We start from the raw sequence: 14778 nt of genomic DNA, 5'->3' as shown, positions 1-14778 counted from the left end.
ATATTAAACAAACTACGAATAATTTTCTGCACGCCGATATTAAATCAGTAGAAACAGGAAGGAATTTAAAAGAACACACACTTACACACGATGTTCAACGAAAGATTACAGAAGCAACAACGTTAAAAAGAAAAGGTGTACCAAGAAGAAAGAAGAATAAAAAAACATTACCGGAGGTGACATTTTCAAGTTTTATTCCTATCTTTAAACCAAAGAAAAGACAAAATCAAAACAAGAAAGATGTTACTGAACGCCTTTCTGTATCTAATGACGACGTTAATATTGACGTAAAAGTTTCTGATATTCCAAACCTTGAATCACCACAAAATATACAAAATGTTAACAAGGAAAATGTACAAAAACAAGATTTTAACACTAAACAGTACGTAATACCAAATTCAGAAATGTCAAGAAGCGGTTTAATAAACAACAATGCATTAAATACTCCACAACCCCAAAATAAAAATATAGAATTTAAAAATCAGGCTGTAAATAGTTTTGACGGTAAAAAGCTTGTGATATATAAACCAGAAAAAGTGTCAATGTGTAATGTGTATGGAGATTTCTTGGAAAAACTTACCATGACAGTTTTGGTGCCTCATCATGTTTATAAATTGACCAATTCTTGAATGTTACTTCGTTTTGTTCATATAGTTTTTTAATTAACTTAATAATTTATTATATACTTTTAAGGTTTGTTTTTTATTTTTCCTTTTTTGTTTATACTAAATAAATATCTAAATATTTTGAAGGTATTGAGTCCACAATTACTCAAAACAATATTATTCATAGTATTTTTTCCCAGTGACGATACACACCAATATGTTTATTCTTATACTTAATTGAATTTTGCTTCTGTGGGCCGCAACTAAAGTTAAACATCAGACAAGCGCTTGTTCAGGGTTACGCTATAAGTGTCTACCGCTGAGTGTATCGCCGACCGTACAAGTTTTTCATTTACATTACAATCCTTGTACAACCCCAGCACTCGGTTCCGCATAACTACACACGGCGGGCAACGTTATTTTTATCTCTCTGAGCGCATGCTTATGTTCCTCGTAGTGACGCCTGGTTCCATTAGTCAGATTTAGAAGGCTATTATAGCGTAGGTATATATATATATATATATATATATATATAGGTATAGATTTTGTATGAGAGTGATGTATCTGTTGCATTTAAATAACCATTAAATAATCTGTGACAAAATAATTGAATGAAAATTGTTTATGTAAGTGATAATTTTCGATGGTAAATATGTGGCTAAGTTTAGCAGCTGTGTCATAGGTGCACATTTCTTTTTCAAAAATGCTGCACCTTACGTTAAGTTTAGGGTTACTTTACGTTTTATTTCTTGTCATTTGTCTTGTGTGCAGACCGAATTTATATAATCATTACAAATGATGCACCCTTTTCCGAACTAATATTATGGCATAAAACATCATCAATATAAATTATGTGTTAACTTTATTATAAAACTAAATTGTCATAACACTTAAAATTACCAATAAATATCATTGCATCCTGTACCAATACCCATTTCACCTTTAGAAACAGGGACAAAAGCTGCGCCAGTTTCTAAAAATGGACCAGCTGCAAAACCAGCACCAGGTAATCCAGCTTGACCGACTCCGTAAGGAACTCCACCTTCACTTATAATACCAACATTGCCATTACCACAGCTGTAGGTAGTTGCAGCAGAACCCGTGGTTGGTACAGAACCTTCCACAGCAACTGCAGCGAGGACTGGGAGTTGACCTGTTACGGCTATATCTCCATTAATAGAGTTTTCAGAAAAGACTTGAAGACCATTTGGTACGATAGGGGAGGAGCTGATCACTGCTAAACCTCCTCCACTGGTTGGTAGTGAAATGGGAGTGAATGATGCAGAGCTTCGTCCGCAGCTTCCAACACCATGGGGCGGACCAGACCAACCGATGTTATTATAATCGGCACCGCTGCATTGGGATGAGACTGACTGTAAAAGATAACAAATTGGTTATTGGACGGTAAGCTTAATAGTCAAAATTAAGATGGTGAAGTCATTGATTAATAATATATTAATGATAAAGTGACGATGAGATCGACGATGGAGCTTGCACACCTAAACAATAACTATTCAATCTCGCCTTGAAAAAGCCCAAATTATGTATATAAAAATAATGGAAAAAAGTACTAATATCGATTATACCTGAACAAAAAGAGCCGAAGCGCAAAAAACAAGGAACCTATTGGCTGCCATTTTAGGTGTTCTATAAACTCAATGAGTATATTATCTGGAAATAATATCGTGATATCGGACTAGCGTATTTATACTAAAAATCGAAATTTATGTTACATAATTTAATCAAAATGTGTTATTTACGAAATTTTAAGCAATGAAGTTCAATAAGCCACTGCGAAACTGCTTAACGTTTGTAGATAAGCCTTTTGTAATGAGTGTAATTTAAAAACAGATAAGAAATTTCGCAGTATTAATTCTTAAGGTAATGCGAAAACTGGGGAGTCACCCCTAAATTGTGATTATATGGCGAACGGTATGGAGTAAAATTACCTGCCTGCAAATTTGTTTCATGAACTAGTGTAACTCGGGCCTTTTCAAAACGAGACTGAATAGCGTTGACTTACAAATAAATGGACGACGGGTCTAATACAAAAACCACGAAAAAAATGTCCCAAGTCAACCTATTTAAACGTAGTGACATGTCAAGGAATATGAAAAAGCTAAAACGTTGAATTTAAATTGTAATGTCATCGCAGTACTGTCTAATTTTGCTTGCTTCGCTGTCAGTCGAACAAACGAAGACTAGAGCGTCAATGACGCTCTATATACGATTTTAACGCCCTATAAGTTCGGACACTTTTTAGCGCGGACCCGACGTCCGTATAATTGTAAGTCAATGCTGAATAGGCATTGTTTAGGTGTGCCTGCTCCATCGTCGAATTCATCGTCACTTTTTCAAATCAAATGTGTACTTTTTAAAAATGAACTACACACATAATTAAATAGATACTTGTATTTAAAAAATAATCATTTTAAATTTGCCAAAGCAGCAGGGAAAAAATCTCAACGGTCATCTTTTTTCTAGACTAATCCTTGTTCTCTGAGACTTAAAATAAATTAAATTTATGTATATTTTAACCTGTTCTAAACTAATGTTTGAATTGTATAAATTAACTTAGATAATTTCGTGTTAAAACTAACTACTACTACCTACTAACTACTACCTCAAAACTAAGACAAATGTTGAAACCATGTTGGAAAACGCGATCAAATTCGTTTCTGGTTTTACATATACAAACCTAACATACTGAATGGAGGGCACTACCAAAATTTGACTTACACGAAAATAGAGGATCAAATATTATTTTTTCCTATCAAATATTAATTTAGTATGCTTAAACATAATGACAGTGTTACCTTGAATGCATCTCATTTATAATTTATCCCTAGATCTACTAATATAGACGGAACAGTTAATATATTTTAATCATAAAAAAAATATCGTTTATTTAAAAAAGTGCACATTTACAATAGATGGATCAAATAATATTATTCCTTAAATAATTTGCTTTGCAGGGGCGTTCAGTTTCATCACGAGACATTTACCTTCACCGGAAAACTCATGATAAATTTCAAATTAATAATGGAACATAAATTTCGAAAAACTCCTAGACGTAGGCAAGCGTCGGATTCGAACTCACGACTCTCTGCTTTAGTGGTAGATCAAACCACGGTTTATTTTCGTCTATTTTGCATTAAAATAGTTATTTGTTATGCAAGGCTGCAAAGTTGTTGTTTGACGTGGTTCAAAAATAGAATCCTGTGCGTAGCGAGGGTTTCAAGCAACGCACGAGACGCAAAACAACCCCTGCACCCAACACACAACTTTTCACCTCACTATAGCGAGAAAAAAGGTAGACGAAAAAAAAAAGGTGAACTATAACAAAATACTTTAATAAACAAAATTAGTTATCGTTGTCAATTTAACGTCGATAACAATAACGAATAAAATATATGTGATATAAACTAACGGATTTGTATCACATAAATAATGTACGACAAATCGCGTAGTTGAAAGTGTAATTATGTTTTTTGCATCGAAAAAAAAAGTTAGGTGTACCACAGTCCATCGTCAAGTTCGAATTTTAGAAATCTCAGAAACCACGCCAGCGTGTAAAAACGCTTTTGCGCGCAGATTTAGTAATGAGAAAGAAAGCCTTTCCAAGCTAGTGAGGTGAAAACTTATTTGTATCAGTGGCAGTAGAGCTTCTTTAGAAAGAGTTCATGCACGGAAGTACTGCCACCTTTCCAATTTCTGCTGCCAAGCGATAATGTGAGCATTACTGCGTTCCGGTTTTGCAGGGTAAGGGCGCTTGTGCAATTACAAGCTCATGAAACTTATAAACTGTTTCAGGGTGACGACCGTAGCGGCAATTCCCTTCAGATCTTTGCGATTTTAAGCTCTGAGTGGTACTCTAACTGCTATAGAGAGGAGTACCGTTTACAACCTGGTGCACGACCTGTTTGTTAAGTCACTTCGTATCATCATGACCCATGGTATCGATACTTCCAATGAACACTACGCCACTTTAATTTTTAGACCAGCAGCTTGATTTTGATTGCCTCTCCCGATCGGAAACTGCGTCTTTTCCGAGTCGAGGCGCATAATTGTTGATTCACAACGCGCCGATCGGCAACTTTTGACATATCTAATCGGAACAATAATTGATTTAACTCACTAATTAGAAAAATATAGTGGGAATCAGGTTCATCTTCACGCTCAAAAACTTCGATTCGTTGTCTTTTTATTTTGTTTTATTATTTTTTTCAAATTTTGTTTTTTGTTTCTTTATTTTTTTTCATAATTTGGGGAGCATTATATTAGTAAATAAATATGGCTGTTTACAAAAAGAACAGAAAATTACCAAAAAAATAAAGTTCATTGGAGATCGATATCATAAAAAAGGGTACCTCAGGATGCCACCTGACTCCTCAAACTTTAAAATTTGAGGACGCATATATCACAACGACAAAATATTTCTGTCTTTATCTACTTTATGACGTATTGTTCTCAAGAAATAATATGAGTACATTCTTTTAGATCTATTTATTTGGCAATAGAAAAAAGTCACGTACATTTACCAACCTACAAAATTGGGAAATAAATACATAAATACAAGTATAAATAGGTCAGTGTGAGTACGGCATAACATTCTAAGTTCATTCTTTGAAAACAAACAAACCAACATGAATTCCTTCGCTTTCCTATTGCTCTGCGCTCAGGCCTGTCTAATCCAGGTAAAGGTCTTGTTACTAGTTATTTATTTTTATTATACGTTCATTAGTACTTACTGTGTTAATAATCCACTCATTAAATAGGACTAATATTATTATGGATAAGAGTTAAAATACACATGTAGCAGCTCGTCTTGTACAATACATAACATAGAACAATAAATGCAGTAGAAGCATTTAGTAGGCGTGCGTGGCAGGTGTGTTAACAATACACCATTTTCGCTTTGTAAGTTATGGTCGTGTCAATTATCTCGCGCAAAACGATAACCGTGAAAATAATGCCTTACTTTGCTACTTTGGAGCGCATAAGTGATAATTGCAACTGTAATAATATTATGCATTGTGGTTTTTTTTACAATAAAGTGACGGGACGAACACGTCGTGTGCCTGATGGTGGGCTACACGCTTGTCCATAACAGTTGCAGTGCCACTCAGAGCTTTTAATCGCAAAGATCTGAGGGGCACTGCCACTACGCCCGTCACCCTGAGACATAAGTTGACAACTCCCATGTGCCTGTAATTTCACCAGCGCCTTTACTTTAACTGTTTCACTTCAAATCGACCAGTTAACTTGAGATTTGCTATAATGGACAAAAATTGCAAAACCTGTGACAAGCAGTTGGAGGAATAATGGGTCGTTGATGATTCAAATGAATGGTGACATGGTGCTATTGAGCCCATCAGATGGTGCTCTTATAGTCTGTCTTTTTTGAAGATGGAGTAAGATGACAGTTTTTTTTACAATATTAAGTGACGGGAAGTACAAGTCGTTCGCCTGGTGGTAAGTTACACGCCTACCCATAACAGTTACAGTGCCACTCAGAGCTTTAAATCGCAAAGATCTGTGGGGCACTGCCACTGCGCCCGTCCATGAATTGAGAAGTCCCATCTGTCTGTAATTTCACCAGCACCCTTAACCTTCAAAACTGCAACGCAACAATGCTCACATTATTGCTTGGCGGCAGAAATAGGTGAGGTGGCAGTACTTCCCTGGACGAACTCTTTCACACGGAGCTCTACTGCTACTAACAGTCTTTCATAGCATCGTTATAAAGTTTAAATTATATTGATAGGCCAGAATTTGTGACATCTTTTTAAATTACAAACTACAACCGATCATTATCAATATTTCGTAGTGTTTAACATTATGATAGTGTGAATTTTGGCGACAGCTACTTTGATAGCAATTGAGGCTTAATGTTCTTCCATTGTTTTTTCTTCCATGATACGGACGCACACAGTCGCATAAATCTCACGGTGCATTCGCATTGCATAGCGCGGGTTGTCCCACGCGCTAAGCAATGCGATGTTTAAAATATGACATTAAATAGTACCTCAAATTCTAAATCGTTCTGCATTTAATTTCTATTTTATAATCGTACGCGTATAACTGAGATACCAATCCGTGATGCTGGTATAAAAATATCTATAATAAGTAACATGACGTTATTTTTTTGAAATTATGTTTACAACCTGTAGACAGTTAAGACCGTAATATGACAACCCTGCGGTCATTTAGGCATTGAGGTGCCGAACAGGCGGGAGTTGGACTTCTTGTGTTATTTATACTGTGGTTAAATGATACGTTTTAATTTCAGGCGGTGTACAGCGAATGCGATAGTGTTAACGCTCCGGCTAACAAAGCTGCTGCTGCTGCAGCCAATGCCGCTGCTGCAGCCAACGCCGCTGCTGCAGCTAACGCTGCTGCTGCAGCCAACGCCGCCGCCGCGGCTAGAGGTCCTAGCTTTGGTGCTAGATGGGCTGGCCCAGCGGCATACATTCCTGAGGCGTACCATGGCCATGGTGCCGGCAACGTTGCGGTGTCGGGTGATCTGGGCGTGGCTGGCGCCACACTGGTCAAGGGTCAAGTGCCAGTACTCGGCGATGTACATTTCAAGGGACAAGTGCCTGCTGCTGGTGCCGTCACTATCTCCGGATCTTGCGGATGCGGATGCGAATACTGAAAATCAACAAACTAAAAGCATACAATAAATGTTTTTTGAACAGCAACTGAATTTTGTCGATTTTGTTTTCAACTTGCGTTACCAATCTTATTATTCACGTTTTGCTATCTTTGTACGAAGTACCGTATTCTGTGGGACATAATGGAAGTCCTAACTCTCACCCTCGGTATAATAAGGCCACATCTGCAAAATGTTTAAAGAATCTACGAAAAATTTAGTCGAAAAAGATACTCGTGGCTTTTTCTAGATACCTATATTAGTAGAGCTTCTCGTGGAGGAGTTCGTCCAGGGAAGTACAGCCACGTTTTCTATTACTGCCATCAAGCAGTAATGTGAGCATTACTGCGGTCCGGTTTTGAACGGTAAGGGTGCTGGTGAAATTACAGACACATGGGACTTCTCAATTTATGGACGGGCGCAGTGGCAGTGCCCCACAGATCTTTGCGATTTAAAGCTCTGAGTGGCACTGTAACTGTTATGGATAGGCGTGTAGCTTACCGTCAGGCGCACGACTTGTACGTCCCGTCACTTAATGTTATAAAAAAAACTGTCATCTTACTCCATCTTCAAAAAAGACAGACTATAAGAGCACCAACTGATGGGCTCAATAGCACCATGTCACCATTTCGTTTGAATCATCAACGACCCATTATTCCTCCAAATGGTCACAGGTTCATTGCATTGACTTTTTTTGTAAGTTCATACATACAAACCTTGTATTTAGAGTTATGCCTATTAAAAATACAAAGAGGAGACGTATTTTAAAGCTTTTCATTTTAATTTAATATCAAGATAATGAAATCTGTTTGAAACATCCAGACTCGAGACAATATAGAAAAGTTAATTTTTTTCACACTGACCCGGCCGTAGACGGAACTCGGGACCTCAGAGATGGCGACGCCACGAGACCATGTAGGCTGTCAAAATAACTAGTTTTCACACGTGATTGTTTAAATTAATTTATTTATTTACGTAATAATTGTAATCTTTATCATTGAAAAAATGGGTGTGGGTGGGAGTGACAATGGGGCTGTTACGGATGCCTTTGTACATTTACACTTTTTTTTCGGTTTATCATGGTGACAGTGATTTGTTGACTACATGTATTGTGTCAAGTGAAAAGTCAACTTCTGCTTGTGGAAAATAATCAGTAATTTGTGATAGTCGAAACGAACCCGGAACAGCATCGTCGACCACTTCGAGAGTATACCCTTTCTAACAAAAAAGAATTATCAAAATCTGTCCGCAACTGATGGAGAAAACGGTAAGTACACTGACATGCCTATAAAATTAGAGGGTTTTCCTCGATTCCCATGAATCCCTTCATCAGGTTCTAATTTAGTGACAATGGGACTACCACGAAAGTGCAAAATTCTTCTTTTGTTTAAACGGTCAAACAAGATCGGTCCACAATTGACGGAGAAATCGGAAAATCGATCGGAACGGTCTCGGTTAAAAAATGATAATAATTCGGACCCTAGAAATCTACATCCATTTACGCGTCAAAAGTGACACGAAAATAATGAAAACAATACTAAATACATGAAACAAGGTACGTGCAACGATATAACTCTATTTAAGCATAAAAAAGTAGTCGACTAATTTCTTTAGTACAATGGTTAAACCTCTCTCCTGAACAGTTGTCATTTTACAGATGTGACCTTGTTACATCAAGGGTGGGATGTTTCAAATTCTCGCGACACAGGATTTCCCTAGGCGATGAGTGTGTGCGTCATTATATTATTATTATTATTGTATTTATCTCAAACTCTCGCCCCTCCCAAGGCCTAACAGATTAATTTTGAATTTTTAAATGGGAGAGGCGGTATTTCCCGGCAACGGCACAGTCGGCCGGGGTCAGGGACTCAGGTCCAAGAATCGGCGAGCAATACGTGCCGTATCGAGCAGGACCGCCTTCTGCATTTGTGCTGGAAGCGACACGCCACAGAAATCCAACCGCCTCAAGCTGTTAGAAAGGCTGACTGGAATTAACCCTTTTGCGGACAAAACAATTGAGATTATTTCAGTGGAGGCCATTTATTATTATTATTATTATTATTATTATAAACTGCAAACGTTGATAAATGAAAACTTGCCATTGGTTCTAAAAATGATGACCTGTTGATTTTCCGAATTTTAAAATATTAAAAACTACACAATTAAATAGAAAATAAGGAAATCTTAAATACGTAAAACGTGTGGTTAGTGTGATATTATTTGAGTTTATTTTAAACTAGTAAAATCGACTTGTGAACTTATGTCACTAGTACAATGCACTTTTAGAAATTCTAATCACAATATATAAGAAAGGATCAAAAACAGGCCCTTGAGGGACTCTCGCATTTCAAAGGATGAGACTCGCTTTAATGATTATCCACAATGTCGAAAGCTTTATACAGAAATATTTATTTCTTAATTATTTATTAACATTGAACCATTTCAACTGATTTATCAAGAATGTCATCGCAAAATGACACATAATGCAGGTTTCTAAACATCTGGGTTAATGAAAGAAGTCACGTCTTAATCTTTTGGTAATAAATTGTAATTACTAATATTATGTGTTAACACCACACCGTTCAACTGGCATCAGTCCCTATGAGATTCCCAATTAGAGAGTCCCAATTAGAACCAACTTACACGTGTTATTTGCGAAACCAACAACGACCACATCTCTACCTCTGACACGTAATTTGTCACGTCTGTTACGGACTTCCCGGGAGAGCCAGATAGTTCAGGCTCGGAACTACGTGCACACTGGTCCTAAATGGGTGTTTGCAATAGTAAGACAAAAGTTATGCCAACTACATTACGAGCTCCAAACTGACACCGGAGAAGTCTGAAAGAAGCACATAGACCAGCTGCTGGCGACCAGAGTTCCTGACCTCCAGAAGACCTGATATATATACATAGCTGGATAAAATTCTACATTTTGTTTATGTCACCGCCTTCACCTAACGCACACACTCAACCTGACCTGTCACTGTCAATAAAATATTTGTACATCAGAATATGTGTATTTAAATATAACGAATATCAAAAAACAACAAGTTGTATTTCCAATTGTATAATTTTCATAACAAATGTCCAAGACAACATTTATATAAGGAATAACAATAAATTGGAGTGAAGTCATTGTCAATTTCGAGCAGGCGCGGGCGTGGTCTTGGCTGCATGAAGTTGATGACGACTTCTCGCATTAACTGCAGCCATCCTGTCAATCTATTAGCAGCCTTAAAGTTTCCTACTATTGTTCTCAGGTAGATCAGTCTTACTTATTAGCAGTATTATTCGTAAATCATTTTGACGACTTTGAGAGTAATTTGCTTATCTATGAAATAAAAATATATTTGAACTTGAGACTTGTTTCCTCTTTAGTATCGTCAAATTTACCTATGTTTATATATATATTTATGTAACACTAAATATACATATAATAAGAAATACCGTAATTTTCGTATCCTATGTGACACAATGACTTAATAATCAAATGAATGTATATCGCAAAACATTTAAATCTTCATTACACTCGAAACTGTAAACATTTCGAAGTTACGTACATACGTAACTTCGAAAATTATTACACTTTTCCTGCACACATAACTTCTTCTAACGTTCTTCTGATAACATACAATTGATTACTGAATTGGTTTGTCAAATGCAAAAACCATCCCGATCCTACCTTATCAAACGCTTTTGACAAAATCTTTTAATTTCTACTAAGCACCGATTTTAGTTCTAATAAATAGGTATGGTAAAGAAATACAATTGAACTCTTACATACATAAAGTCTATAAATTAAACAAAAAGATACTTAAAGAGTAAAGGGTAAAGCTACAATTCAAAGTCTTAAAAATGCATGTCGGTTGTTTTATTCATTTGTTAAATTTGCAAGACAAAATCAATATCCGCATCCGCAACCGCAAGATCCGGAGATGGTGACAGCACCAGCAGCGGGCACTTGTCCCTTGAAATGTACGTCGCCGAGTACTGGTACCTGGCCCGAGATCAGCGTAGCGCCAGCCACGCCCAGATCTCCCGACACCGCCACGTTACCAGCACCGTGGCCATGGTACGCCTCAGGAGCGAATGCTACTGGGCCGGCCCATCTAGCGTCCCAATCAGCACCTCTGAACGCAGCAGCATTGGCTGCAGCAGCAGCGTTGGCTGAAGCAGCAGCAGCAGCGGCAGCAGCCGCAGCGTCGGCTGCGAAAACTTTGTCATAACCACACTCCTTGTACACCGCCTAAAATTGAAATAAAAAAGATATTCTGTATATTCAGAGATAAGACCAAATTTTATTACAGACCAAAACATGCAGAAAAATGCATGCACAGGTACAATCCTTTTCATTTATACCATAAAATAGCAGTAATCTGGACTACAGAGTAGGAAGTGCTAATGCATCATAGACATAGAACACAAGAAATGGAATGATATTTTTCTGGATCTATGTCGCATAAATTTGTTTTTCCAAATAAAACAACGTTTCGGGCAATGTGCAGGTACCATAGTCGCGGCTGACTGAAATGGTGTAAGGCATTGCAATTCAGATCTAGAAAAGTGTTATGCTCCGCGACATTGACGACAACAGAGAAATAAAAAAACAACTCTTACCTGGATAAGGCACGCCTGGGCGCAGAGCAACAAGAAAGCGAAAGAGTTCATTTTTTTGATTTTATTCGATGAATTACTGAATAATGAATGATGTCGAATAGTTTTAGTGAGCCTTTTATATGTTGCATTCTCAGTGTTACGAAATTCCGTTAATTCAATAGTACATACGTGTATTATTGATGTTCTATTAATTTTTGCTATTTTCTTATCATTGTTAGCGCTATCTATTTTACAAAATATAAAAGTTAAACAAAGCATTTTATTTGTCAATCAATTAATCACGTATATTATTACCACTTGGGTAATTATATTGTGTTATGTCACTGGTTTGTATAAAAGCTTTACCTGTAGTATAGGTCATCATTCTCGAGTCAGTCCTCGCAGAAATTACAATGTCGTCCGTATCCACGATTGTTTTGTGCGCTTCTGCGCTTTTCGTCCAGGTACGTTCATTGCATTATTATTTACGCATTGGAATATTTCACACGTCTTTTTTTTGTTTTATATTCGTATGTATCAGCTAGGATGGCATCAGCCGTCATCTAACATGATATTGTGCTGTCCGCAGACCATCTCTGCTGAGTGCCTACGCGCCCCTGCTTGGGATGCGTGGAAGCCAGCGCCGGCCCCTATCGCCTGGACCCCCAGCTGCGGCGCGGCCTACTACGACAACATCATCGGATCTAACTTGGCATCTGCTAGCGGCGGCGGCCTCGGTGTGATCTCCTCCTCCCTCTACGCACCAAATGGTCTTTCCGTACTGTCTGAAAATGACATTTCGGGCATGCTTGATGCATCTGGCAACCTGCCCGTGCTGGCCGCCGTTGCTCTGGAGGGCTCTCTACCGACCAGCGGTTCGGCTGGAACCACCTACAGCTGCGGAAATGAACTTGTGGGCATCGACAGCGAAAGCCTTGCCGTTGCTGGCATTGACGCTACGGGCTACCGCACCAACTATGGCTCTGCTTTCGCCGCCAATGCTGCCGCCGCTGCTGCAGCCAACGCTGCTGCCGCTGGTGCCTTCGGTCACCATGCCTACGCTTCTCCCGCCGTCATACGTGCTCCCGGCAAATGCTACTGAAAAGATATTATGATCTACGTCATCTGAAATCCGAAATAAATAAATTTTTAATAATCGCAATATACTTTGTTGTTTTAATCAAGAATAATCATGTATTGCTGGGCAAAGGCTTTCTCGTCCTTAGAGGGTACAGTGGTACACTACAGGCTTTAAAAAAACATCATGTATTACATACAAAATGTCAAATTACTAATGCCTTATTGGTACGTCAATGAGCTTCCGCCTCCAGTGCTTTAGACGCCGCCTATTATCACCGGCTGGCTGTGGCAGTATCTTTGGACGAGAGTCGCCAAGGAGAGTGTCACACTTCCCGTAAATGTTTGATTGTTTACAGTTACGTAAATGGTCATGTCAGCGATTGCAAATTGTTTGCCCGGTTTGATTCAAAGCTTTTTATAAAAAACACGAAACTTTATAATTATATCGCCATTCACGAAGTTCACGAGGCCATTTTATTGTTAGTCAGGGGAGCGATAAATTGCCCAAAGTGTGAACATCCCGCTGTCTGTTGTTTATAATCGAATACGTTAAAAAACGTGCAGGGCAATGCCGTATGACAACGTTAAGTTATTGTCACTGTTAGTATAACTTGTACAGTATGAATAAATCAATAAATGCTTTAATAAACAAATAAGATAGCACTGACAGGACCGAACTTCCTGCTGCGTCCAGCCACACTGGCGACGTTGCTGTACCTGTCGCGACTGCATTGCTCCACGAAATCTGAGGAGATACTGGAGTACATCAGACATAAAGTCAAATACACCCTGAGTGTCGAGCGGTTGGAGTCTCGCCACAACGTGATTTCAATTCGTTTGTGGTGAGAGTACCGACCGAACATCTGTCGACCTTCATGAAGAAAGAGTTTTGGCCGAAGGGTGTCATGTATCGGCGATTCCGCGGCCGGTTACCTGACACCAGATGGCGACACACGTCGCCGACAAGTACGTAAAGTAAGTAAGTAAGTAAATTAGTTAGGAATAGTGTTTTATTATATTGTATGTATGTTAGTCCTTAAGGTATATATTACATGGGTCATGTGGCCTGAACTAAATAAAAGGCTTTCTAAGGGTGCACCATGTATCATTCCCTTCTACCGTACCTTGTCCTTTCACCACCAAACATTACAATGTATACCTTCAATACGATAAGAAGAAAACGGCTTTCTAAATTTGTAAAAAAATCTCCATACATTCCCCAGGCTTTTGGTCAATTTCACACATTCAAAGATATTTTGCAATGCTTGTAAATAATAAATTAAAATCGTGAAACAAAAGTTAGTTATTTTAAGAGACCACAAAAAGCGTTTTAAGTTATTGCGTCAGCTATTAAAGACAGCTTGGATAATATGCTTGAAATTAATCGATGATATTGCAATATTAAACTTTAAACGTTAAAACATTGCTCCTTAAAATTATATACCTAATTACCGAGTGACCAGTACATTTTGTAAGGTAGGATCGTATGTTCACTGCCGGACCGCTTTTTTGGACTTTCACGAGAACGATTCAGATACGAATTTAAAGACAGGAATTTTTAGCAAGTCACTGATGTTGTGAAGGTAACTTCATTCATTATTTTCATTATCTAAATAAAATGAAAGAATATAGTGCGATGACTAAAAGTTTATTTCTTTTTTATTTTGTGATCACTCTAATTATATCTTTTCAATAACACCCACAGGGAGCAGCTTTGAAAGAGGGAGCAGAATAGACACGGGGGCTTTTTGGGCCAAAAGCAGAGCCATAACCGGCGCTGTAGCCCGTAGCCTCGATACCAGCAGCAGCAATGCTGTCGCTATCGATGCCCACCAGTTC

The 14778-nt window shown here is 38.1% G+C and overlaps 4 protein-coding genes across 4 annotated transcripts; 2 read left to right on the top strand and 2 right to left on the bottom strand.

Moving 5' to 3' along the window:
- Positions 1 to 1373: 1373 nt before the first annotated feature.
- On the bottom strand, positions 1374 to 2242 carry LOC113227523 (chorion class B protein M2410-like). The gene is made up of 2 exons (XM_026460460.1): positions 2192 to 2242; positions 1374 to 1978 (listed from the first exon to the last, which is right to left on the bottom strand). Exons 1-2 carry the CDS (start codon positions 2240 to 2242, stop codon positions 1502 to 1504), a joined length of 528 nt encoding a protein of 175 aa, XP_026316245.1. The 3' UTR covers positions 1374 to 1501.
- Positions 2243 to 5221: 2979 nt separating this feature from the next.
- LOC113227614 (chorion class A protein Ld2/Ld41-like) lies at positions 5222 to 7314 on the top strand. The gene is made up of 2 exons (XM_026460578.1): positions 5222 to 5302; positions 6898 to 7314. The coding sequence occupies exons 1-2, from the start codon at positions 5252 to 5254 to the stop codon at positions 7261 to 7263; spliced, it is 417 nt and encodes a 138-aa protein (XP_026316363.1). The 5' UTR covers positions 5222 to 5251; the 3' UTR covers positions 7264 to 7314.
- A 3808-nt stretch (positions 7315 to 11122) lies between these two features.
- LOC113227593 (chorion class A protein Ld2/Ld41-like) lies at positions 11123 to 11964 on the bottom strand. Its single transcript, XM_026460551.1, has 2 exons — positions 11881 to 11964; positions 11123 to 11509 (listed from the first exon to the last, which is right to left on the bottom strand). The coding sequence occupies exons 1-2, from the start codon at positions 11929 to 11931 to the stop codon at positions 11165 to 11167; spliced, it is 396 nt and encodes a 131-aa protein (XP_026316336.1). The 5' UTR covers positions 11932 to 11964; the 3' UTR covers positions 11123 to 11164.
- Positions 11965 to 12198: 234 nt separating this feature from the next.
- Positions 12199 to 13025, top strand: LOC113227599 (chorion class B protein PC10-like). The gene is made up of 2 exons (XM_026460556.1): positions 12199 to 12323; positions 12449 to 13025. Exons 1-2 carry the CDS (start codon positions 12273 to 12275, stop codon positions 12959 to 12961), a joined length of 564 nt encoding a protein of 187 aa, XP_026316341.1. The 5' UTR covers positions 12199 to 12272; the 3' UTR covers positions 12962 to 13025.
- The last annotated feature ends 1753 nt before the right edge of the window (positions 13026 to 14778 follow it).

Source organism: Hyposmocoma kahamanoa, unplaced genomic scaffold (genome assembly GCF_003589595.1).
Source record: "Hyposmocoma kahamanoa isolate Upper Pololo Valley unplaced genomic scaffold, ASM358959v1 211, whole genome shotgun sequence".
Classification (NCBI taxonomy): Eukaryota; Metazoa; Arthropoda; class Insecta; order Lepidoptera; family Cosmopterigidae; genus Hyposmocoma; species Hyposmocoma kahamanoa.
The sequence above is the reverse complement of the archived record's forward strand: the minus strand, read 5'-3'. Positions and strand labels throughout refer to the sequence as shown.